Genomic DNA, 27,741 nt, shown 5'->3' on the forward strand with positions numbered 1-27,741 from the left:
TAAAATCACCATCTCTTTACATGTAAATAAAAAGATGGAGTCATCAAAATTAACACCTGTGCAAATGTTAAAATGATAACTAGTTTTATGAGATACGTTTGCCAAGTCAGTGTATTATCAGACAGAAAAATTATACACAGAGATACACTGACTAGATTTAGGTTCCTTATACAACCCTACTTCAACCTGAACTTTCCATTTAATATCATATAATAATCATTTAATATGACTGAGATTTATATTCTCTTGTCATTTTACAACAAGAGAGCCCCTTAAGTATTTTTTACTCTATGTAATTTTAAATTAACTACTATTTACTTGTGCTTTGGTAGATTTTAGACTGGTATTTTTACTTATTAAAGTGAAACCTGTAAACTGTCTTCACAATAATAATATTTTTACTTGAGTTGAATATGTTTAGTGTTCTTTTCATGTCTGGTTATTTTAAATTCACCAATAAACCTATATATAGGTTATATTAAGTTCATTATTTTAGCTCACCTGATTAAGTACTTGACTTTAAATTATTTTTTTCAGTCCCTTAAGTTTTAAACGCTCAATTGCATTGAAAATGAGGGTTAACTTTATGTATTACTGACAGAAATGAAAAGTTAGTTGATTGATTGATTGATAATATTAATAAATAGATGTTTTACTTCAGCTAAACTTTTGTGTGTAACAGTGAGAAAAGTCTTATTTTAAAAAGAGGAGGACAGGTGTCCTCAGACTGTCCTAGACAGGCAGTGTGTGGACATCAGTTCTATACAGGCCATTCACATGAACAGTGCTGGTGTAGAATACAGAGTGAGGAGCACAATGGATTAGTTGCTCTGAGTAACACTCGCGCTGACACATTGCTCTCACCTTGCTTTTCCGCCTTCCCGCCTTCTGCCAGCATCACTGTGACAACCAACAGGGCCAGAACAGCCACACACACCCACTGCTGCTGCATGCTGGGAGAGAGCACAGGTGTAGGTTACAAACCCATTAGAATATGTTTACCAAGGTTCATGCAAAGTTCATTTAAATACAAGTTGAGCAAACTCTTATTTTATAGCAGTACTATGAACATTTCACAAAACTGTGTCTGAATTGAGATATAATGAATTGAGATATAATAATTGCCAAATTCATCTATAATTAAATAAAATTTAATTTATTCTTCAATAAAATCAACAGTGGTTTGTCTTATGCTTGGGATTCTCTTAACTGGATGAAACTAGATAAAGTGTAAAATATACATAAACACTTGTAAATAAAACACACTTAAAACAATATGATTGTTTGTTTTATAAATTGCCTACATAAACAGCTCTGAAAAAAAATGAGACTAAAAAATTATGAGTTTCTTTGATTTTACCAAGTTGAAAACCTATGGAATATAATCAAGAGGAAGATGGACGATCACAATCCATTAAAACAAGCTGAACTGATAAAATTCTTGCACCAGGAGTAAATTGCACCAGGCATAAAGTTATCCAAAAGCAGTGTGTAAGACTGGTGGAGGAGACCATGCCAAGATGCATGAAAACTGTGATTAAAAACCAATTTTTTAACTTTTAAAAAAAGTTTTGAATGAATATGAACTTGTTTTATTTGCATTATTTGAGGTCTAAAAGCTCTGCATCTTTTTTATTTATACATTTTTATTGTTATTTCAGCCATTTCTCATTTTCTGAAAATAAATGTTCTTAATGACAGTATTTTTATTTGGAATCTGGGAGAAATATTGTCTGTAGTTTTTAGAATAACACAACAATGTTCATTTTACTCAAACATCTACTTATAAATAGCAAAATCAGAGAAACCGATTCAGAAACTAAAGTGGTCTTTAAAATTTTTCCAGAGCTGTATATTCAGGCTCATTGTCATTAATCATATGGACACTGTTCTTCGCCAAACACCCTCACATGCATGTTTGTAAAGCAACGTTGTTGAATCCCCGTAGAAACGAATGGGGTTTGTGCACTGTTCTAGTTCTTGTGTGCAGATGATACAAATACACTAGTAGCACTTAACCAACCACAGGGGATACCTCAGCTACTGCTTATTGACAGTTAAGCAACCACCTGACACGTCTTAGCAACCACTACTGACTGGAAGTGAGAACCACTTAAGTTGAACCATATCTCAATCTGTTTTCCTTCAGGAAACTGACTGATCTTGTTCCTTTTGTTGTTCAATAATGGCGGACAATTTAATTTGGTTACGGTTTCAAGTGCAATTCTGGTCAGCAAATCTGCTGACCTTGCTCTGTCAATTTACGAGTTGCTGTCATTCCCAATAGCTTCCACATTGTTAGAATTCCTCTGACAGTTGACTGTGAAATATTTAGTAGAAGAATTCTTTAGGCAATATGGTGTAATCAAAAATTATACTTTTTCATTCAAAAACAGGTTGTGTCAGTGTAATTGACGGTCACCAATGAGACAGACTCTGCGTAATGTGTTTACTGGATATACAGAAAAAACAGCTTTTAGCTTTGACGAGTTGGGTACCTCTTTTTTTTTCCTACCCGCTCTCTCCATTATACAACATGTACAAAAGGACAGAGATACTCAATATTCACAGATATTAACAGGCTTATAGGCTAATAAACTTAATAACAGGATAACAGATGAAGAGTTTAGCATGGTAAAGAGTAATACAGGCTAAAACTAGCATGATTAGCTTAGCTATATAGTCACAAAGCCTAACCGAGCTACAAATTTTGAACACATATAATGCTCTGACTTTGGCAGGTTGGTATCTTAACAGTGCAGTGCTTTGCACGTCTCAGCAGAGCAAAAGCTAAAAAAATAAACATTTGGACGGGTGACTGTTGACTGTCGTCAAGGTTTAAATAAGTCAATGGTGCATCTGTGTTTCCTTTCCACCGCCAAGATAGAAACACACCAGATTTACCTGAACATTGAACCTTATAGGCTAATAAACTTAATAACAGGATAACAAACGAACAGTTAAACGTGGTATAGAGTAATACAGGCTCAAACTAGCATGATTAACTTAGCTATATGGCCACAAAGCCTAACCGAGCTACAAATTTTAAACACATATAACAAAAAAAAACTCTCCCTACCTGAACAAAAGTAAACAGCTTTTAGCTTTGGAGACGTGTGCACCTCTATCCTCTCTACTCTAGTTTGTATAAAAGCATAGTTAGCTAGTTAGCCTGCAAGTTAACATAGACCATGCGGTGTAGCATAAGCAGCACACAAACATAGCTACATACTGACTACTAAAACATACTCTAATCAACAATTGTTGGAAAAAAAATGTATTGGGTACCTAAATGTAGCAATTTAGAGATTTATAATGATCTCAAACTATAGGGTTCTTTTAGATGATTTAGATTTTGAGGAATTCTTAACATTAAAACATCTGTATATTTAAACTCTGTCACGTAAGCTTAGGTCAATTAGTCCTACCAGCCACAAATAACACGTAGGACCCTATTTTAGTGATTTATAAGCCAGCCGTCAACCACGTATCATGCAGCTGGATTTTGGCCGTGTTGGTGTGTCTTTGGTATTGTGGGTGCGCAAAAATATACCTTGAGCAGCTCTTATGTTTGAAATACGTATATAAAGTAATCATGGGGTTTGTTTTGGGCGTGATGTGAAATAAACCAATCAGTGTGTCACTTGCCATTCCTTTATAAGAACAAGGTATGCTCTGACTTTGGCAGGTTGGTATCTTAACAGTGCAGTGCTTTGCACGTCTCAGCAGAGGAAAAGCTAAGAAACATGTGGACGGGTGACTTTTGACTGTCGTCAAGGTTTAAGTAAATCAATGGTGCATCTTTCTTTCCTTTCCGCCGCCGAGATAGAAACACACCAGATTTACCTAAACACTGAACCCCATTTTCAGACCACACCAATCAGTGTAGATTTATTCCTAATGTCACGAATGACCCAGGCAGGGAGACGAGGAGGCGGACACAAGTGCAGGTAGGGATGAAACGAATAATTTAATATATATATATATATATATATATAAATAACAAAGATAAACAAATAACAAAGAACACGTAATAATAAAGTAAACCAAAACAAACGAGAGGAACTAGTGAACATAAACTCAACAAACAAGAAGTACTAAATATATATAAATATACAAACAGGGAGTAAATAAACAAAGAAACAAACAAAGCTAAGAACATAAACAAGGAATAAACAAGAAACTAGAAACTACCAAAATAACCAAGAAATAACCAAAACTAAACAGGGCAGGGATATATATATACAAGGAATATACTAGAAACAAAACACTAAGCAGAGGACTGGGAAACGAGGAAAATAAACAAGAAACTAGAAAACATACACAAGAGAATAACTGAGGTAAACACGGGCAATGACTAGGGCTATGAAACACGGAAGAACACGGAGAGACAAAACAACAGGGGAAGGTGCAAAGACCGACGGAGACAAAGTGGTAGACGAGGGGAGCTACAAATGAGAAACACATGGAAAAGTACTGAGACACAGGGGCACAGGTCACGTGGGACACACACAGAGACATGAGACAGGGCTAAGACATGACACCTAAACTCTGATGCTATTTTAACAGTGCGGGCGCAAGGCATGGAAATAGACTGTTGACTGGGTGTAAGATAGTAATAAGCACTAGAGCTTAGATTGAGCCCATAATATGCAGCCTGACCTGGCTCAAGCACTGAGTCCGAATTAAACCCGACATTTTTTTTAGTTAGTAGAGCGTTAAAACTGAGCTTTTATAAACATTTTTGGGCTGTTTGAATGAGCAAAATCTGTTCAGAATTAAGTTAATTAACATTGCAACACTGAAGAAGCATAGACCTATTATTTAAGAACAATGTCCATGAAGAACCAATCTCCCCGTCTACTCTAATGTAATTACCAATCTCTAAGAACATAAACTTCTTTCTGAACAAACAATTTTTTTTAAAACTTATAGTCTATAGCAAAAGAAAAAAAACAACAATGAGACTAGACGCTGCACAATAAATGAATTGTATAAATAGACCAAGAACAGTAACACAATTTATGATTACTTTCTTCTACTCTGATAAAATTAACAATGTTTAAGAGCTCAAAGAACTTCAAGCTAATATTCACAAGATCTATCACAAAATTAGCTGAAATTATTTCTATTATTATGGATTTTTAGCAGCTATCAAAGGGCTGAAACACAACTAACATGAAACAAACAACTGAATAGATAAAACAAACATTGTAACTGGGTGTTGTGGCTGTGTAGCCAATTGGAATGCAAGTCAGAGTGGAAGCGGAAGATAGACAGAGCTAAGCTGGAACAGAGTGACCGCTCTCAGCTAGTCCGACTCTCGCTCAGCCTTTACAGTCCTTCCCACTGGCGGCACAGTGTTTCCAACCTTTTAATCAAAGTTTGTGCCCATTAAAGCTCCACTCAAATGCTTTTTTTCCTTCTCTTTGCTTTAGAAATGCTCTTTTTCGCTCTCTAGCTCACTCCCTTGTTATTCTGGAGCGGCAGAAAGGCACTCAGACTGCTCTGAGGAGAAATGAGCGTGAGCGGCTGGTAATTATTGAGCGTCTGAAGCCCAAGTGCTTCACTGTGCTTAAATTACTGCAAAGGTACAGCCTACCGGCGACATTATCTCCATTCCTGAGTTTCAATTAATCATGAGTCTGCCCTCCCTCCCTCCTTCCTCTCTTTCTGTTTCTCTCTCTCTCTCTCGCTCTTTCTCTCACTCTCCTCCCCAAACCCAGTCTTTCCGCTTTATATTTTTAGCTCTCTGCTCTCACTCTCTCTCTCACTCTCTCACTGGCTCTACGTGATCATTCCTGCTCCCATCGTATATCCATTATCAATGTAGAGCAGGCTGTATGGGAAATGCTCATTTGCAAAGGCCATACAACACTCCTGTGCTCGATATTAATGATCCTCAACGCTAATATATCCACCCGTCTTTCAAAAACGCCATTCAGACCTGCTTTCATTAGGCTGCGAAGAGGAAAACCAATTCAGCCCAAATCACAGCTGTATGCTGTTCCAAGACTATGGTCTTCTTCCCCACACATAGACACATATATATACACACACATGCATTATACATACACATACACACAACATCACCACAACACACACACATTCACACTATAGATAGGCCTACACATCACACACAGGCACGTGCCGATGCACATGCACATTCAGAGCAGAACAGACTGTTCACAGCAGCAGCAGCAGCACGGAGCTACTGGCTCACAACAACAACTACAACAACACAAAGGCCGATTTCATGTGTTGCGTCTGATGATGGATATGGCGCTGTGTGGTGTGGATACGCGTTCGCTCAGAGGCAGCTGACAGAGTAATTGCCTGGGAGGCGGCTGTGCCTGCTGTCGGCAGGCGCTGGTGGAGTGCAGAGCAGGATTAGAAAAATGCTGTGATGCTGTGCCCCAGCCCAGGCCTTGTCTATCGTCTATCGCTGCCATTTCCACTCAGCACCCCAACCACCTGCGTTTTACATGCGGAGGTGTAGCTGATGTTCTTTTTTTTTTTTCGAGTTTGTCTGCAAATATTTCCAATTGTTTGTAGACTGCATACTGTTGTAGGCTTGTATTTTGATTTTTACCTCATTTAATTTAGATAAGATAAGATAAGATATGATAAGATAGCCTTTTATTGTCCCACTCGAGGAAATTTGCATCGTTTTAGCAGCATAAACAATAGAAGAAAAAGTGCAAGAAGAGTGTAAGAAAATAAATAAATAAATAAATAAAGATACCTAGACAGGAAAACAAAAGTAGATACACATCTGGTATCTAAACAAAATAAATAAATACGTCTACAAATTTGCTAGTGAAATCTCAAGGTAAATTTCACACTACCTAATTTACACAATTTTTCTGTATGTTTAGTACAGGAGTTCTGGAGGAACTTTGTTACTTCTAATGGCCTTTTCAGACTTGTAGTTTGTTTCTCTGGTCTGAATCAGTTGATGAGTTTGTTTACTTGAAGCATTTCTCCCTCAGATTGGTTTGTTTTCACACAGGTAAAAACCTAATCGCGCCAAAATGCACCCCAACAAAGGACATGAGCACATCGGGCTCTATCTTACACCCTTTGCACCCTGCGCAAGGTTGCAAAGCAATCTTTTACCTCGCAAACAGCCTATTTCCACATCTTCCAACTATGTCATTTAAATAGCGTAGTTGCTTGTGAATATACAGTAATGGGTGTATGGGTGTCTGGAAGTGGGTGTAACCCACCAATGGGTGTAGTAGTCTGGAAGTGAGGTGTGTTTAGGGACATTTCTGACATATTGCTATCTTGATAACAGAAAACACAAGGTGTGCCACTGACTGAAAACATACTAGACAACAGTCAACCGTTAGATGTTTATTACTATCTTGGCAACGCAGGAGCACATACACCCAAACTTGTAACACACCCAAGGACATGCAGCAGTGCACCAACAAAACTTTTACCTTCACATTTTGAATATGGAGGTCAGTTTCCTCTGCTAAGAATCACAGAAGTGCTGTGGCTTTAAAATAACAATGAAAAAAATGGTGGCCAAACAAAATATTGACACACTTTGGGCACAATTTGGCAAAAGTCACTTTTAATGGTGGTGTGTTGAGTTATTTTGAGGGCACAGCAAATTGTACACTGTTAAACAAACTGTACACTGACTAATTTACACTGTATCAAAGAGTCATATCTTTAGTGTTGTCCCATGAAATACAAAACTGTGAGACGTGTACTCACTTCTGTGAGATACTGTACTGTATAAACAGATGACGCTTCTTCCAAAATCATCATCAATGCAGAATGTGTAACGGCCCTTGGTCCCAGTGACCCTTTCAGACTGAATTAATCCTTGGCTTCTGGCTCCTTCAAGTCTCTGCTCTCCATTGTTCATTAGGTAGAGCATGGAGATCTGAATGGGAATGAGTTTGGAGTGATAAAAGAATGTTAAAAATAGAAAGAAGTAGAATGAGAGTAGATGAGAATTGAGGGTTGTTGGGGAAACCTCACAGAAAACTTCAGTGCCAGGAATCCACCGCCGGCCAGTTAATAAAGAGACCTGATACATCAGGCTTGATCACGTGACGCAAGCCCTGCAGGAAGCAGTGGGTGACAGAGGTGGTGACTCATCAGATTTCAGCAGGAGAACGAGGAGAGTTTCACTCCAGTTTTCGAGCTCAGTGGGCAGCACTGGAGACTGAGCCCGTCCACATCGCTCCATTACAATGGACACTGGGGGGTAGAGTCGATGTGTGTGTGCATGTGAGTGGAGAGCAGCAGAGACGGGCTGCAGCGTTCAACCACTCCATTAGCTCATTGATCACTGTCGGAGAGGATCTCAGCCAACTGAGAGATGGGAGGGAGGGCACTATCGATCAGATCAGTGTTGGGAAGTAACGGATTACATGTAACGGCGTTACGTAATCAGATTACAAATTATAAGTAACTGTAGTCCGTTACAGTTACTGCTTCAGTAAGTGGTAATCAGATTACAGTTACTCTCCTAAAATAAATGGATTACATTGCGGTACTTTCCTATTTTTGCTCTTCCAATCCAACACTGGCAAAACGCAAATAACATTTTGCGGTGAAATCGCTCTGATATGACAGGGAACTGTCTGCCCCTCCTCCCTTCTCGCTGCGCACAAACACAGGGAGGAGGGGCAGACAGCGGCTCCGCACACACAACGGGACGACATTAACTGACATTTTGGTCAACGAATAAAAACGAGACGAAAATCCAATCAGAACTGATTTAGTTCTGTGAAAGGTAGGGACCAGTTAGGAAGAGATCCAATCACTGCTACTTTAGCGGAGGTAGAGAGGCGGGATAAGCGGGGTACTCATCCAATCAGTACCCGCCTCTCCTGCAGTAGCGCCGCGCGCTCAGTTACAAACCTTGGAATTAACCTGTCGTTACGGAGCTCGACTGGAAGTTAACTCAGTGTTTAGCAGGGAGAGAGAGAGAGGGGAGAGGCGATATATTTCTCCTTTGACGTCGCGAAAAACAACTTCATCTCCGGTAAAAACATCACTAATCTTTCAGCTTCTGCAGACCAGAGTCCCACAGATCTCCATGCAGAGAGCAGCGTTTTAATACTGATGTTATTTCATGAGCTAGGTTAGGTTTAACTCGGCAGTGCACTAAAACACAGAACTAATACAGAACTCACTCATTAAGATCAGATCATCTGTTTAGTCTCACAGTGGGAAAGATATAGCTAGTGTTAAAGCAGGAACAGGTCAGAAAGGAACTCAATAATATATCCAAAATAAAACAATAAAATAAGTCAATCTATGAACCCAAAAGTCTGTGTACAGTTTCTTACAGCACTTTCTCATAAGTTTCTCACTTTAACTCATGAAGTCTCTCAGTACATCCTGAGAGCATCTCTACAGCACAGTGTGTGAATGTGTGTTTTTGATCTCATTTATAGACTGTAGCTCCAGTAGGTGTGCTGGGTTAGTGCTGGAGATAAAACTAGATCATTTAAAAGCTGTTTTTGCATCCACAGCTCTGTTCAAACTATAATTTAACTATTCAGATGTTTAATAACCTGATTTCTAGAGCAAAATTTTAAATGTAAAATATGTATAGTCACACACCTACAATAATAATAATATACATTAAATCATATATAAATATATTTCACTTTCAAATTATTGGTTATTAAACGTTTCATTTCGTATAAGTGTATAGTTAATATTTCAAGGGAACTGATGAAAAAGCATTTACATTTACACCCTTTACATTTTAGTCGACTAAATTTACTGTAATTTTAGTAGACTATATTCTTATGATATTAAGTCGACTAAAACTAAAAACATTTCAGATGACTAAATTGTGACTAAAACTAAATGCTATTTTCGTCACAAGACTATGACTAAGACTAAATCAAAATTTGTTGTCAAAATTAACACTGGTGGCAAACCTGCAAATACAGTGCCCTCCATAATTATTGGCACCCCTGGTTAAGATGTGTTCTTTAGCTTCTCATAAATTGAGTTTTGTTCAAAATAATATAGGACCACGATAGAAAAAAAAGAGTAAAATAAACCTTTAACTCAAGTGAATTTATTCAGTAGGAAAAAAATCCCACATTAAGAAATAATTATTTAACATCAAATCATGTGTGCCACAATTATTAGCACCCCTGATGTTAATACTTTGTACAACCCCCTTTTGCCAACAAAACAGCACCTAATCTTCTCCTGTAATGTTTCACAAGATGGGAGAATACAGAAAGAGGGATCTTTGACCATTCCTCTTTGCACATTCTCTCTAAATCATCCAACGACCTGGGTCCTCTCCTCTGCACTCTCCTCTTCAACTCACCCCACAGGTTTTCAATGGGGTTGAGGTCTGGGGACTGAGATGGCCATGGGAGGAGCTTGATTCTGTGTGCGGTGAACCATTTCTGTGTAGATTTGGCCACATGTTTAGGGTCATTATCTTGCTGAAAGACCCAGTGACGACCCATCTTCAGCTTTCGGGCAGAAGCCACCAGATTTTGTTTTAAAATGTCCTGGTATTTTAGAGCATTCATGATGCCATGCACCCTAACAAGGTTCCCAGGGCCTTTAGAAGAGAAACAGGCCCACAGCATCACTGATCCCCCGCCGTATTTCACAGTGGGCATGAGGTGCTTTTCTGCATACTCAGTTCTTGTGTTATGCCAGACCCACTTAGAGCATTTGTTGCCAAAAAGCTCTATCTTTGTTTCATCTGACCAAAGCACACGGTCCCAGTTGAAGTCCCAGTACCGCTTAGCAAACTCCAAACGTTTGCGTTTATGATTGTGAGTGAGAAATGGTTTCTTCCGTGCATGCCTCCCAAACAGCTTGTTGGCATGTAGATAGCGCCTGATGGTTGTTTTTGGAGACTTTGTGACCCCAAGAAGCTACCATTTGTTGCAATTCTGTAACAGTGAGCTTTGGAGAACTTTTTATTTCTCTTATCATCCTCCTCACTGTGCGTGGTGGCAAAATAAACTTGCGTCCTCGTCCAGGCTTGTTTACCACTGTTCCAGTTGTTTTAAACTTCTTAATAATTCCTCTGACAGTAGATATGGACAGGTGTAGGCGAGTAGCGATTTTCTTGTAGCCATTGCCTGACTTGTGAAGGTCAACACACATCTGCCTCACTTGAATGGTATGTTCCTTTGTCTTTCCCATGTTGAAGATAAATGGCCTCTGTGTCACGTCATATTTATACCCCAGGGAAACAGGAAGTTGTGAATTACTAATTAAATGTTCCTACATACTCTGATCAACTTCGTAAACTACTGTAGAAGTGACAGAAATACTTTTATTAAATTTATTTCCTAAGAATTGTTAGGGGTGCCAATAATTGTGGAACAGGTGATTTTATGAAGAATAATTATTTCTTAGTCAGGGATTTTATTTCCCCCTTAAAATTTACTTGAGTTAAAGGTTGGACTTTACTTTTTTTTCCCATCGTGGTCCTATATTATTTTGAACAAAACTCAATTTATGAGAAGCTAAAGAACACATCTTAACCAGGGGTGCCAATAATTATGGAGGGCACTGTAGATAGCTTACAGTTGTTGTTACATTGTTTGGTTTTAAATGGTTTTATCATCAATTTATAGAAGTGTTTCATAAAATTGTTTGATGAAATGGTTTCATAAGTATTTTTATAGAGTGATTGAAAAGGATATTTTATTTGTTTATCTATTTGTTAACTGGAAAGAAAAATAAAATGATAATATGCAATATGTGGTCGTTACATTCATTCAGGCTTAAAAAAATGACAATATTTTAAGTAATCCAAAGTAATCAGATTACGTTACTCACTTGAAGTAATGTAACTGATTACGTTACAAATTACATTTTAAGTGATGTAATCAGTAATCTGTAAGGGATTACATTTTAAAAGTAACCTTCCCAACACTGGATCAGATCACATCTGTAAAAGTAGTATAAAACAGATGCTACACATAGATACTGCCAAAGTAAAACTTACACATGACAAAGCTAACATATTGTATCTTTACAAAAACAAATGCTCATTGCTATCTTACACTCTGCCAACAGTCTATTTTCATGCTTTGTGCCTGATTCGTTTAAATACTAATGGTGTTTGTTAGTGCTGGGCGGTATACCGGTTCACACAGTATACCGGAGGTGGATTTTGAAACAGTATGCGTTTTTTTCCATACCACTAGAGGCGCTGCAGAGCGCTGTGTAGAACTGTAGAAGAAGCACAGTAACAGCAGCTCAGCTGTTCTGGCTGAGGAAACATGAGAACAGAACTCCTGCAGCTTCTGCTCTTGTTCTTGTCCTTTCAATATGAGTAACTTTAGCCCTTTTAAATATATCTTAACTGTAGCTTAAAGGATAATATTAATGCCAAATTAACTGAATGTTTTTTTTTAACTGGAGAACTAGGGTAATTATAATACACTGATAAACAGCTGTTTAAATGTCTCTAATGGCTTCAGTAATAACACACTGTACCTTGATATTAAACTTGTGTTTTGCTTTTGAAAAATATGTCTTTTGAATACTTACATGTTGATTATTATAGGTTAATTTATAGAGTTTAGGGAACTATTTAAAATATTTAGTTTTGTAAAGGAAGCTATGTTAAAATCATTGGCATATCTCTTCTTAAGGTCTTTTGTTTACATTCTTCATCTGTTTTTTTTTTTTGCTAATAAAGTCTGATTTCTACATATAATGTGCAATTTTGTGGGACAAAGTAAACCCAGTAGTAATTTAAGCCTTCATTTAAAGCCTTAATATTTAATATCATATCCTACTCCCAACAATGCAGTAAGTCATAAACCTATATTTAATTCATTGCTATCTTGGCAGTGAATCGTCAAAACACATGTATAAAGTACTAGAGATCCTGACTTAAGTAAAAGTACAAGTACTCAAAAAAAAGTGTCAAAAAAGTGACTTTAGTAGAAGTTGAAATGTTTTTTTAACCCTTAGAACCCTGCAGACGGATTTTCCGTTGAAAATCGCACCTTGTGTTCTCAGCTAAATTACTCAGGAATCTCTTCACACATAAACATAAACCATATATGATTAGAAAGGGTGGTACTTACTCTTTCTAAAAATAGTGATGATATCCCAGTACTACAAAAAACCCCCTGAGAAAAACACCTAAAATAGTGAGATCTTCTTCACCAACCAATATTATTTACCTTTAGTGCTTCAAATATATTTTTATGATGTTTCAAACAAAATAATATCAGTAAATGATTTAAAACTGTCCACAGAAAAAGCGTGAAACTAACTGCACTCAAACTAAATCTCAGTATGGCACTACTTTATATAGTTTTTATTTTACATTTTTACTAAGTAGTTATTTTGCACTAAACATTTTTATGTATTTAGACTAAAAAGTTTACATTTTTGTATATAGTTTTCTTGGTGTGTCCTGATTAAAATACTGAAAGTCACAGGCTGCTCTGAGTGTCAGATTTTCAGTATCTACATGTGTCCTAGAGGTGTGATTATCAATAAAAATAAATCTGCCTGATGCTCTCCATGTATTTAAAGTAATAAACCATGTAATAAACTATCATCAATATTCTTATGCTTTCAATTCATAAACACTCTAATCTAACCATTTTTGAAAAGATATCTTATGTGTAAATATATTTAAAGTCTAAACATTCAAAAATAAGTTAAAAAAAATTGACCAAAAAGCTTGGTAAAATTTTGACCAAAGCATGATCAGTCCCAGGAAAATATAACAATTCTGCTTCCTTTTACACTTTAAATGATTATATTTTTGAGCAGCCGTATGTCTTCTTGAGTAAAAGAGACCAGGACATGTGACTGTCTGATATAATTACTGTGTTATAAGACCTGAAAGATAAAACTGACAAAAACTGAGAAAAAATAAACCAAAACAGCCTAGAGTTCAAAAGGTTAAGCATCATACTTAAGTAGAAGTACTTAAGTCATACTTAAGTGGAAGTACTAAAGCATTCAACATTTTTTCTACTTAAGTATTACAAGTAGTTTATTCTAAAATGTTCTACTCAAGTACTGAAAGTAGTTCCAGAGAGAAGTCAAAAGTTTGAATATCATATTTTTTATATTTTCAGATGTTAAGGCTAAAAGACACTCACAGTTCATTAGGCTGTAACAACAACACAAGCACAGAAACATACATTTATATAAAGTCTTATATAAAGGAGTCTGTCATTATTGTAAAATCAACTAAAGCTGCCAATGGCCAAGGGATTCTAAACATGATGTCATGATGCCTTTACTTAATAAAAGCATGATTCATTTGCATTGTTGGAGACATTGCCAGAGTAGCTAATTTGTGAGTTGGGAAATTACTGTAGGTGCAAATATATAATATATGTTTTGGGGCAACCAAAGCAATAATAATGATCATTTTGTGCTCACCTCAGCAGTCTCCTCCTCTGCTTTGCTGTTATGCAGCAGTTTTGTAGCGTGGATTACTTTCATGAATAGAGACTCATATGGGCAGCAGTGGCAAAAGATGAAAAACATCACGACACCAAGAAGATAAAAATAGAAAAGCTACAAAATATGGGGCTTATCCAACCAGCGCAGAGAGAGTACTGACAGGAAATTAACTTTAGCTAGCTAAGCTAGCAGGATATTAGGTGTCATGATCAGAGATACGTGATCATTGTATCTCTTATTGTCTAGGTTGGTTATCTCATTTTATCCAAAATAAAAAAAAATATTTATATATATATATATATATTTTTTTTTTACAAATTTTAAGAAAAAATACATTAAGATAATTTGAGAGCTGTAACTTGTGCAGTTTATTTAGTTAGCTGATTGATGATTTGCAGACAGTATTTCTCCCGTTTCTGGTAGGGACTCCTCAGTATCATACCAGATCAGCCATTATCTGGGCAGTGGGTCACTCTCAACACTAGCGAGACACTGTGAAACATGGTGGTGGTGTGTTAGTGTGTGTTGTACTAGTTGGTTCAGATACAGCAGAGCTGCTAAAGTTTTTAAACACTGTGTACACTCCTACCTAGCTGCTCCATTATATAGATGCAAAGCCAGAGATAGAAGCTTGTCTGATGCTGCAGTGTTTGTGTTGGTCATTCTATAGTCCTTCATCAGTGCTCACAGGACACTGCCCAGAGAACACCACCCACAGGAAGCTGCCCACAGCGTCAGATTGTCAGTTTGGTCCAATCCAAAATTACATTACATTTGGCAGATGCTTTTGTCCAAAGCGACTTACAATAGTCAAGTACTAAAGTAATAGAAGTTAAAGATAAAAACATCTTTAGATAGGGCTTAAAGGAGGACAAAGGGAAATAATGGGATAGAGGAGTGAATGAGGGGAAGAAGGAAGTGAGGAAAGAAATAGTTAGTGTGTTAGAGGTGTTAGGAGAGTAAGTGCTCTTTGAAGAGCTCTGTCTTCAGGAGTTTATTAAAGATAGTGAGAGATTCTCCTGATCTGGTAGTGGAAGGTAGTTTGTTCCACCATTGGGGAACTCTATATGAGAACGTTCTGGATTGCTTTGTGTGAATGTTTAGTAAAGTGAAGCGACGTTCATTGGAGGAGCGCAGTGGCCGGGAGGTAGCGTAAGCCTTTAGGTCTTTGTGTCTTTGTGTTGAGTCTTGAGACTTTGGCGTGCCCTGTTTTTACAGGGTTGTTTTAAGGAGCTTTTAGAAGTCTGGAGTGTAGAGACTACAGGTTTTTAGATATGTCAGGGTATAGATATTTCAGTATATTTTAAATATATTAGCTTTCATTACATAACTTACATAAGATTTTATTCTCAGGTCCTTTCTTCCTAGCTCTCTGCAATGCATGATATACAGCCTCGACAGTAAAAATGTGTCATGACTGCTTTTACATTACATTACATTTGGCAGATGCTTTTGTCCAAAGCGACTTACAATATTGAAGTGCAAATAATAGAAGAGGTTAAGTACAAAAACAATAGAAGTTAAAAATAAAGCATCTATAGATAGGGCCTTAAGGAGGTCAGAGGGAAATAATGGGATAGAGGAGTAGAGAAGAGGAAGAAGGAGATGAGGTTAGAATTAGTTAGTTTGTTAGAGGTGTTAGGAGAGTAAGTGCTCTTTGAAGAGCTCTGTCTTCAGGAGTTTCTTAAAGATAGCGAGAGATTCTCCTGATCTGGTAGTGGAAGGTAGTTTGTTCCACCATTGGGGAACTCTGTATGAGAACAGTCTGGATTGCTTTGTGTGAATGTTTGGCAAAGCGAGGCGACGTTCATTGGAGGAGTGCAGCGGCCGGGAGGTAGCGTAAGCCTTCAGGAGCGAGTGCAGGTAGGAAGGAGCCTGTACTGTCATCACCTTGTAGGCGATTGTAAGCACTTTGAATTTGATGCGAGCAGCAACCGGTAGCCAGTGGAGCTCAATGAGCAGCGGAGTGACATGTGCCCGTTTTGGTTGGTTGAAGACCAAACGTGCTGCTGCATTCTGAATCATCTGTAGTGGTTTTACTACACAGGCCGGGAGGCCAGTTAGTACGGCATTGCAGTAGTCGAGGCGTGAGATTACCACAGCTTGTACCAGGAGTTGGGTGGCCTGTTGCGTCAGAAACGGTCGAATTTTTCCGATGTTGTAAAGCGCAAAGCGGCAGGATCGAGCAACTGAGGCCACATGGTGCGTGAAGAGAAGCTGGTCATCAACCATTACACCCAGGTTCCTAGCAACCTTTGTCGGTGAGAGAGAGAGAGAGTCGATGGTTATGGCAAAGTTGTGTTGAATAGATGGTTTTGCTGGTATGACCAGAAGTTCAGTCTTTGAGAGGTTTAGTTGGAGGTGATGTTACTTCATCCATGCGGATATGTCTGAGAGACACTGTGATATTCGTGCAGAGATTGAGTGATCATCTGGTGAGAACGACAGGTATAACTGAGTGTCGTCAGCAAAGCAGTGGTAGGAAAAACCATGTGAGCGGATAACCTGACCTAGAGAGGTGGTGTATATTGAGAAGAGAAGAGGTCCCAGTACCGAACCCTGGGGAACCCCAGTGGGTAACGAGTGGGCTGGGGACAGCCGTCCTTGCCATGACACCCTGAACGAGCGCCCAGTGAGGTACGATCTGAACCATGACAGCGCATTGTCTGAGATCCCCATGTTCGAGAGTATAGTTAGGAGGAAGTCATGGTTGACTGTGTCGAAAGCAGCCGAGAGGTCCAGCAGAATGAGCACTGAGGACTGTCCTGCAGCTCTAGCAGTTTTTAACGCTTCTGTCACAGACAACAGAGCCGTCTCAGTAGAGTGCCCTTTCTTGAAACCAGATTGGTTCTGGTCCAGGAGGTCATTTTGGGTGAGGAAGCCAGAGACTTGATTGAGAGCTGCTCTTTCTAATGTTTTAGAAAGAAAAGGCAGTAGTGAGACCGGTCTGTAGTTATCAACCTGGGCGGGGTTGAGAGAAGGCTTTTTAAGCAGTGGTGTGACCTGTGCTTGTTTAAAAGCAGTCGGGAACACACCAGATGTTAAAGAGGCATTGATGGTGTGAGTAATAGCCGGAATGATTGCAGGTGCAATGGTTTGCAGAAGGTCTGAAGGAATCGGGTCAAGTGGACACGTAGTAGGACGGCTACGCGTTAGGAGAGCCAGTGTCTCGTTCTCAGTGAGAGGAGCGAACGAGGAGAAAGCGACGCCTTCGGTAGAGGGATACCGGGCAGCAGAGCATGATGTAGGACTGCTACATGTCGCATCAGTAAACTGTCTGCTGATAGCTGCCACTTTCCCAGTAAAGAATGAGGCAAGAGCTTCAGCAGTAAGGCAGGTAGCCTGAGGAGGAGGTGGAGGGTTGAGTAGTGTTTTGAATGTAGCAAATAGTTTCCGGGAGTCTGTGAGGGAGCTGATTTTTTTGTGATAGAATTCAGCTTTAGCAGCAGTGAGGCTGGCTGAAAAAGAAGCCAGGAGCAGTTGGTAGTTTTTTAGGTCTGTCTGGTTTTGCTTTTTTTTCCCTTTTCTTTCAGCAGCTCTGAGTTTGGAGCGTAGTTCCCTAAGCGTGTCATTTTTGAGCCATGGCTGCGGTTTGCTTGACTACATGTGTGCTGATAAGGTGAATGCATTATACATTGGATATTTGATAGTGTTTTGGTGAATTTAGCAGGTATCCTTGGTTCTCTAAAGGCAGAGACACTTCACAAAGTGGTTTTGTTTGTAGGACGTTTCTGGGAAACTGGGTTTGCATAAAGCTACATGACTGAACTACATAACTCCCTCAGAGAGGAAAAAGAAGTGGATATGCTGAAAAGGAAAGCCCTGAACAAGCTGCACAGTGTGTGGCTGGGCGAGACTAAGCTTGCTTTCTGTGTCTGGTGGATCAGAAGTGTCCTCCCGTAGTAATCGTCTCTGGTACGTGTGAGGGGTTTCTGTTTTCATGGCTGGCATACCTGAGATAGTTTTGTTGCAGACTGGTTTTGTGTGACGGTGTGTACGTGGGGGGAGCGATTGCAGACACTATTGTAGCAGGCAGACTTTGATTCATTGTAAACAACTTGAATGGTAAGTCTTTAGTGTAGGTGTGTGTAGATGCCTGAGCATCAGTGTGTCTGGTCTCGGCTGTGGGCTGCTTCTTTTGAGGGATTTTGCACGGATAAAATAGAGTCTCGCCTGAAACCACTTAAAAGCTCAACACAGGTGTTCTCCAGAAGCCACTGCATTTTCCACCCAGGACTCTAAAGTCCTGTAATCCTGTAGAGGAACGTGGCCAAGAAGGAGAGAGAAAGAAAAACATATCTAGGGGAAGAAAGTGGCCTCACTTTTGGCACTCCAGGCGGTCTCCGCAGGCCTCAGAATGATGCACAGCTGGTCGTGGCTCATGGTTCATGCTAATCAGAGCCTAATTGAAGCCTGCGGTGATTTGTCTGTTGTTTGGTTTTATCGCTTGTGGGTGTATTCACTGTGTGATGGAGACTGGAAATGAATAATTTCTCCTCCTTGCAAAGGTCAGAGGCCAGGCCACATTATGGCTTGTGTTTATGTGTGAGTGTTACGCTATAAGAAGGTATGTATTTGTATGTGAATGTGTGTTTGTGTGTGTTTCCTTAACACACACACAAACACACACAAGAGGCACACGTGCATGTGCTAATGTAATTATCACCCATCCATTGTTTCTCTCCCTCTCTTTTACTCACCCACTCATGAATCAAAAATTAATTAAAAGGATCCGAATCACGGCTCAGAAACGCTCAGAGCAGAACAAGTATTTAAACACTTCCATGTGTGCGTTCTGAAGCTAATACTTAAACTATTTGGAACAAAATAAAACTTAGTTTCATGTACAGTACAAGTCAAAACTTTGGACACACAAGTTATCCAGACTGACTGACCTTTGTTTCTTAAAGTATTTTCTTCTTTAATTAGTTGAGTAGTTCTTGCCATAATATGCATTAGAACATTTATCAAATAGAGCTATTTACTGTATAGTAACTCTACCTCTTCACAACTTTACAACTGATGCTCTCAAACACATTAAGAGAAAAAAAAAATCAAGTAATGAACTTTTCATTCCTTGTAACTCTACCTCAAAAAGCTGACTGAGACAATCCAGCCAAGATTTGCAAATTGCCATCTGTAGAGTTTCTTAGTTGGGTCTGGAGTCTCTAAAGAGTGTCTTGGTTGGGCTTGAAGTCTGTAAAGAGTCTCTTTGTTGGGTCTTGAGTCCCTGGAGAGTCTCTTAGTTGTGTCTAGAGTCTAGAGAGAAAGTAAGTCTGAGTCGAGTTTTGAGTCTCTTTATTGCCAGAATTAGTCTGGAGTCTATTAGTGTCTATTAGTTGGGCTTGGAGTCACTGGAGAGTCTCTTAGTTGTGTCTAGAGTCTCTTAAAAGTGAGTTTGAGTAATGTCCCTCTATTGCCAGTCTTAGTTGGACTTGGAAAAGTCTCTTAGTTGAGTCTGGAGTCCCTAAAGAGTCTCTTAGTTGGACTTGAAGTCTCTAAAGTGTCTCTTAGTTGGGTCTGGAGTCTCTTAAAAGTGAGTCTGAGTTGAGTCCTGAGTCTCTTAATTGTCAGTATAAGTTGGCTCTGGCGTCTCTAAAGAGTCTCTTAGTTGGACTTGGAGTCTCTGAAGAGTCTCTTATTTGGACTTGGAGTCTCTGAAGAGTCTCTTATTTGGACTTGGAGTCTTGAAGAGTCTCTTAGTTGGACTTGGAGTTTCTGAAGAGTCTCTTAGTTGGACTTGGAGACTCTGAAGTGTCTCTTAGTTGGACTTGGAGTCTCTGAAGTGTCTCTTAGTTGGACTTGGAGTCTCTGAAGTGTCTCTTAGTTGGTCAGTTTAGTTTTAGTGTCAGTTTAGTCTGGAATTGAGTCTGAAGTCTCATGAATGTGAGTTTTTAGGCTGGGAGTTTGGGTTGAGTGTTTGGGATGTGTCTAGTCTTGAGTCTTTGGGTTGTGAGTCTCAGTCTGAGTCTCTTGGTTTTAGGTCTCAAGTCTAGTTTTTGAGTCTCTTGGACTTAAAGCCTAGAGTCCTACTCAGGGACGTGCACAGGAATCTTGAAGGGCAGTTGCTCTAACATGAAGAAAGGGCACCCCTCCCTCGGAAAGGCAATATCAGCCAAGGACGGCTAAAGGGCAGTTGCCCTTGCACATTGGGCCATAGCGTCTGCACGTCACTGGTCCCACTGTTAAGTCTTGAGTATCTGAAGTGTCAGTCTACCTTTGACTTTCTGAAGTGCTGATCTGAGTTCTTAAGTATCTGGGGTGTGAGTCAGAGAATAGAATATTTTCCTTCAAGCCTAAAATTCTACATAATGTTGCTGTAAGTATTAGGAGTCCAGGTTATATCACAAATGAGTTGAGCCAAATTGTACACTACAGTATTTGATAAGTTTTTAAACAAACCTTTAGGTTTAAAAACAGATAAAGATGAGTATACTTTTGGTGTGTCTTAAATAAAATACTGCATTTCCATCCTAGCCTTATGTAGAGCTGTGACTCAAGTATATGTCAAACTTTTTAGGGCCGATTTAAAACCAAAAGGCAACACTGTCAGTGTTTAACAAACTTTCACTCTTGGCTGAGCAGTTCTTCAGACGTTCCATTTTTGTAGTTGTGTGGGAAGTTAGCATTATTCAAAACACAGTGTACTGTGTGTACAGGAAATGTGTTATGGTGCTACCTATTTTTCATGTAGTAAAATAACTGGAATGTAACACTTCTTGTTAATATCTGCTACGTAAAGGGTTTGGAGCATACTGTATATCTGATAAGTACATCAATCAAAAGACAATTTTCTTCTGATACACACACAGACACATTTTCTGACCTAAAGATATAACTCTCCTGTGAGGGTGATTAACAGCGGAGAGATATTTCCATAAACAATGTTATTTGTTAACACAAACACAGCGACTGTGTGTGGACTCCTGAGGTGGTTGACCTATCCCCCAGCAACCTGCCACTGGAACAAATCCTTCTGCTGGAGGATCCTGCTCTCATTTTGTAATGGAGCATCAGCAGAATGTGGCTTTAGTCTTGCACAAATGCTTCTGAATATTCCCCTTACACTGCCCCAATACATCCCCACCACAAACACACACACTGATAAAAATCCCAACCAGAGTCATTGTCTCTGCTGCTTCCTTTCGTTTCTGTTTATGTCTGTCTGTTAATTTGACACTCTCTCTAAGTCTTTGGCTCTTCTACTGCTTTTAAAGTTCCAGACACTTCCCGGAACAGTGTGTCTGTGTGTGTGTGTGTTTCCCAGCACAGACTGTGGTGAAGTCACCGCAGGACACTTGTTCATTAGTGAGAGCTGAAGAGGAAATGGCTTTAACGCTTCTGACTTTTAACAGAGGCTCTCCTCTGCTTTCATCTCTCGTGGTCACAAACTGCTTTGTTCAGAACACACTCCGACTGAATCCGTTCACACACTCACACACACACACACACACATTTATACAGACACACACTCTCGCTTACTAACTCAAGTATTCTGTGCTTCTGTCTCTCTCTCTTTCTCTCTCTCTGTCTCTCTCTCCCTCTCTCTTACTAACTCAAGTACTTCGTGCTTCTGTGTCTTTCTCTCTCCGTCTCTCTCTCTTACTAACTCAAGTACTTTGTGCCTCTGTGTCCCTCTCTCTCTTTCTCTCTCTCTGTCTCTCTCTCCGTCTCTCTCTCTCCTACTAACTCAAGTACCTTGTGCTTCTGTGTCTCTCTTTCTTTCTCTGTCTCTCTCTCCGTCTCTCTCTCTTACTAACTCAAGTACTTTGTGCTTCTATGTCTCTCTCTTTCTTTCTCTCTCCGTCTCTCTCTCTAACTAACTCAAGTGCTTTGTGCTTCTGTGTCTCTCTCTCTGTCTCTCTCTCCGTCTCTCTCTCTTACTAACTCAAGTGCTTTGTGCTTCTGTGTCTCTCTCTCTTTCTCTCTCCGTCTCTCTCTCTCTTACTAACTCAAGTGCTTTGTGCTTCTGTGTCTCTCTCTCTTTCTCTCTCCGTCTCTCTCTCTTACTAACTCAAGTACTTTGTGCTTCTGTGTCTCTCTCTCTTTCTCTCTCCCTCTCTCTCTTACTAACTCAAGTACTTTGTGCTTCTGTCTCTCTCTCTCTTTCTCTCTCCGTCTCTCTCTCTTACTAACTCAAGTACTTTGTGCTTCTGTGTGTGTCTCTCTCTCTGTCTCTCTCTCCGTCTCTCTCTCTTACTAACTCAAGTGCTTTGTGCTTCTGTGTCTCTCTCTCTTTCTCTCTCCGTCTCTCTCTCTTACTAACTCAAGTACTTTGTGCTTCTGTGTCTCTCTCTCTTTCTCTCTCCCTCTCTCTCTTACTAACTCAAGTACTTTGTGCTTCTGTCTCTCTCTCTCTCTCTCTTTCTCTCTGCGCATGCGCGAGCGTGCGCGTGTGTGAGAGCGCTTGGTGTTTTGCCAAACTTTTGTTGTTGTTAACTTTCGTTTTTGGTTTGATTGAGTGGATTGTTAGAGTGTGTGAGTGAGTTTATCTGCGTGTGTGTGTGGTGTAGCGGTGTTGTGTGTGCGCGCTGCTGAGCGCGGGTGTGTGTGTGTGTGTGTGTGAGTGTGTGTGTGGCGTGAGCGTGGTGTGAGCATGGCCTGGAGTGCGGCGGCTCGGAGGAGCTCTGCGGCTCCAAGGAGTTCGCCGTTTGAGCAGCTCTCCAGGCAAAATGGAGTGAAGTTCGCCTGTAAGGCGAGTATTGAGACCTGTTGCCTTGTTGTCGGAGAGCTCGTGGGACATGAAAACGTGCTCTCCACCTCCCGCATGAACAACTCAATGGTTCTGTTTCTAAACACCATGGAAAGAGAGAACGACCTGATTAGTAAAGGAGTAATTATAAACGGTCAGCTCTTCCCGGTGTTGCCCCTCAGTACCCCCGCGAGAAAGGTAATACTGTCGAATGTTCCCCCATTCATTAAGGACGAGCTACTCGTCCGTGAGCTTTCCCGCTACGGGAAGCCGGTCTCATCCGTGAAACGGCTTAGTCCCGGACTCAAATCGCCTCTTTTAAAGCACCTTGTGTCCTTTAGGAGGATGGTTTTAATGAACCTGAAGGATGGGGAGGATCTGGACCTGGTCCTCAAACTAAAAGTGGACGAGTTTGACTACATGGTGTACGTGTCCACTGACACCGATATAAAATGCTTTTGGTGTGGACAAGCGGGTCATCTGGTGCGAGCCTGCCCGGAGAAGGCTAACGCGAGCTCAGATGTTCCCGCGGGTGCTGAGCGCGAGCGGCCGGGTCCTGCTGCTGCGGAGCCCGCGGTGGCCGTTCCGGGCGCGGGAGATGCGCCGACTGCCCCGGGGTCGGAACAGAGTGAGGTGAGCGGGTCCGAGGCTGAAGCGGAGGAGACCGGGGGAGCTGCACGCGCCGCGGAGGCACCTTCATCACCTCCTCCAGCTGTGGAGGAGCCGCCCGTGGAGGAGGCGTGCAGCGCAGCGGGGGGCACTGAGGGGCAGACAGTAGAGGTGAGTGACTGCGATAAACCTGCCTCTGCTGCAGCTGTGGTTTTAAATGATGTGGAGATGGTGGATGAACCTGTTTTTAAAGTGCCAACTAAGAGAAAAAAGTCAGGAAAGGAAAAAGGGAAGAAACAGGCAAAGACTGAGGTCAGTGGTACAGATGAGGAGGTGAAGGGGAGTGAGGGTGATGATGAAGGTGAAAATGATGGCTCTGTATCTGACTCTGGGTGGTCTGTGTGCTCTCAGGATGAGAGAATGCCTGTTGTGTATACTGCTGTACAAATTAAGAAGTTTTTAAGAGAGTCTAAAGGGCAGAGAGGTGTGCGGGTGGAGGATCATTTTACTGACACAGACCAGTTCATCCACGATGTAAAACTTTTAAGACGGGAGAAGGCTTTTACTACCACAGAAGTGTTCAGGTTAAATAAGATACTGACTAACCTGCAAAGCTTGTAATGATGCTGTTTTTAAAGTTTTTTAGTCCCTGCTTCGGACTGGCCCTTGCCATCACTGTTTTATGTCCATTTATTATTTTAATGGGTGAAATTAAGATTGCTACTTTAAACCTGAATGGTGCACGGGACAATGTAAAAAGAGCAATGTTTTATGAGTGGGCCAAACAGAAGCGTGCTGATGTTTTTTTTTTATCCAAGAGACGCACAGTGATGATGAAATGAATATAGAATGGGCTAAAGAGTGGGATGGCTTGGCCATTTTAAGTAATTATTCCTCTGTCAGCAGTGGAGTTGGTATTTTATTTGTGTCCAGTTTTATCCCCTACTCTTACACAGTAGATGAGATTTTACCTGGGAGGCTGCTAAAAGTAAAAGCCTGTTTTGAGAATGAGACCTTTGTTTTTATTTGTGTGTATGCTCCCACTCTAGGAGTGGAGAGGATGTTGTTTTTAGACAGGCTCAGCTCTGTACTCTCTGACTGTGATTTTACTGATTTTTTAGTCTTGGGTGGGGTCTTTTACTTTTTTTTGGGATGTTTTAAAGTCACAGAAAGCATATTTTATTTCATTACAGAGTTGGTGGGACGTAGCAAAAGTACACATTAAAGTGTTTTGTCAGCAGTACACTGTCAATGTCACTAGAGACATTACCAGATCTCTAAAAGCTCTGGAGATTGAGATTGTGGAGCTTCAAGGTTTTACAGAACCCACAGGAAATCAAGAGCGTATTACAGCTCTTAAAAGAAAAAAGGCTGCGTTAGCTGATCTGCTAGGCATTACAGCACAGGGGGCGCTGGTCCGTTCTCGTTTCCGTAACGTAACGGAGATGGATGCTCCTTCAAAGTTCTTCTTTGGTCTCGAACGTAAAAATGGACAGAAAAGGTTTATGCATGCTGTGCGAACTGAATCAGGGGTTCTCGTATCTGAGCCTTCTGAAATTCGCCAGCACACAGTCAGCTTTTTCGCAAAGCTGTATGAGAGTGAGCAGGCCAATGCACAGGGTGTAGAGGAGAGGTTCTTCCCCCTGCAGACATGAATCACGCCACAATCCGCCAGGGCACTGGACGCTGAGCTCACTGTGGGTGAGCTGCACGAAGCCCTCCAGGGCATGGAGAACGGCCGGGCTCCGGGCATTGATGGCCTCCCGGTGGAGTTCTACAAGGCGTTTTGGTCAGTCTTGGGGCAGGACGTGCTGGAGGTGCTTCAGGCAAGTGTGCAGGATGGGAAGCTCCCCCTGAGCTGCAGAAGAGCTGTCCTGACCCTACTGCCAAAGAAGGGGGATCTGACTTGGCTAAAGAACTGGCGCCCTGTGTCATTGTTGTGTACAGACTGCAAGCTACTCTCAAAAGCATTAGCCTCGAGACTGGGGAAGGTGATGGAGCAGGTGGTTCACCTTGACCAGACGTACTGTGTGCCTGGCAGGTCTATTTTTGATAATGTTCATTTAATTTGGGATGTTTTGGCCGTCTCCAGACTATTGGGTTTAAAAACTGGTCTCGTATTTTTGGACCAGGAAAAGGCTTTTGACCGAGTTGAACACGAGTATTTGTGGAAAGTTCTGGAGAACTTTGGGTTCAACCCTGGTTTTATAGCCATGATCAAGGTTTTGTATAGTGATATAGAAAGTGTACTAAAAGTAAACGGTGGTTTATGCGCTCCTTTTAATGTTCACAGAGGTATCAGGCAGGGGTGTGCTCTTTCGGGAATGTTATACAGCCTGTCTATCGAGCCTCTGCTCTGCCAGCTGCGGCAGAGGCTCTCTGGATTTATCATCCCGAATTGTAGCACACCTCTACGCCTTTCTGCTTATGCAGATGATCTGACTGTCCTGATAACCTCTCAGAGTGACATTGATGTTTTAGTGGAGGTTTTAAATGATTTTAGGATTTTATCATCTGCTAAAGTGAACTGGACGAAAAGCACTGCTGTTTTAGTGGGCGAATGGCCTGGTGGGGGACCCGCACTGCCTGGGTTGTCATGGAGGACGGGTGGTTTTAAATATCTGGGAGTGTACTTGGGAGACAGCGAATACGAAAAGCAGAACTGGGAGGGAACTATTGAGAAGGTGAAGGGTCGTCTCAATAGGTGGAACTGGATAATCCCTCAGCTGTCTTATCGGGGTCGGGTTTTAATTGTAAATAATCTTGCTGCTTCGTTTTTATGGCATAAGTTGGCATGTGTGGATCCCCCACCGAACCTACTTGCTGGCATTCAGGCCTTACTTGTGGACTTCTTCTGGGACCGACTGCACTGGATACCACAGGCAGTTCTCTTCCTGCCCAAGGAGGAAGGAGGACAAGGGCTGGTCCACCTAGCCAGCAGGACTGCTGCCTTTCGCCTCCAGTTCATACAGAGACTGCTCACCGGCCCACAGGACTTGGTATGGAGAACAGTGGCATGCAGGATTTTACAAATGGTGGGCGGATTGGGATTGGACAGAACTCTGTTTTTAATGGACACTAAAACGCTGGATTTTACTGGATTACCTTTGTTTTATCGTGGACTTTTTAGAATTTGGAACTTTTTTAACACGTCCAGACTGGGTGAAACCTCGTTGTACTGGCTCCTGGAGGAGCCTTTGGTCTATGGGTCACGACTGGATGTGACGAGCTGGACCTCCCCCTCTCTGGTCAGGATGCTGGTCTCCACGAACGTCATGACGCTTCGTCAGCTGGTGGAGGTTGCAGGGCCTGGGCTGGACGGAGTGGAGAACCTGGCGGTGCGTCTGAGGGTGAGGTCCTTTAGAGTCGTGGCCCAGATCCTGCAGCGTTGGAGGTCTGCGCTGTCCACCGAGGAGCGGGTTCTGATAACGGACTTTGGCACAGGAGAACTCAGCCCTGATGGAGATGACCCCTTTCCCTGGGTCATCATCACTCCGGACTATCAGGGCTGTCGGGGACCGCTCCTGGACAGCACAGAGGAGCCGGTCATGGATCTCAGTTCCGTGTCTGGTAAAAAACTGTACAAGACCTGTATGAAAGTTTTTAACAGAAAAAGACTGGAGACCAGAGCAGACACACCGTGGCGTAATGCTCTGGGTCTCAGTGATGAGGTTCACCCAGAATGGAGAGCGCTGTATAAACCACCGTTAACTAGGAGAGTGGCTGACCTGACGTGGAGGATTTTACACGGTATTGTTTCTGTTAATTCTTTTATTTCCATTTTAAATCCTGAGGTCACTCAAGGTTGTCTCTTCTGTTTTCAGAGGGAAACGGTGTTTCACGCTTTTATGCACTGTTTTAGGCTACGTCCCCTTTTTAAGGTTTTACACTCTGTTTTTACGGCTCTTAATGTGGTTTTTACCCCTCAGATATTTATCCTGGGTTTTAAATATGTGCGGAGAGAGAGGTTCAGGTGTCAGCTAATAAATTTCATCCTTGGTCAGGCTAAGTTGGCGGTCTACATT

At 41.1% G+C, this 27,741-nt stretch overlaps 1 protein-coding gene across 1 annotated transcript in view; it reads right to left on the bottom strand.

The window, feature by feature from the left end:
- ptn (pleiotrophin) overlaps positions 1 to 27,741 on the bottom strand; it is a 98,252-nt gene that overhangs the window by 22,828 nt on the left and 47,683 nt on the right. Inside the window, exon 2 of the mRNA XM_007235066.4 lies at positions 865 to 953. Within this exon, the coding sequence (XP_007235128.2) occupies positions 865 to 952 (88 nt within the window). The 5' untranslated portion in view covers position 953. The remainder of the gene's footprint in view (positions 1 to 864; positions 954 to 27,741) is intronic.

Source organism: Astyanax mexicanus, chromosome 2 (genome assembly GCF_023375975.1).
Source record: "Astyanax mexicanus isolate ESR-SI-001 chromosome 2, AstMex3_surface, whole genome shotgun sequence".
Classification (NCBI taxonomy): Eukaryota; Metazoa; Chordata; class Actinopteri; order Characiformes; family Acestrorhamphidae; genus Astyanax; species Astyanax mexicanus.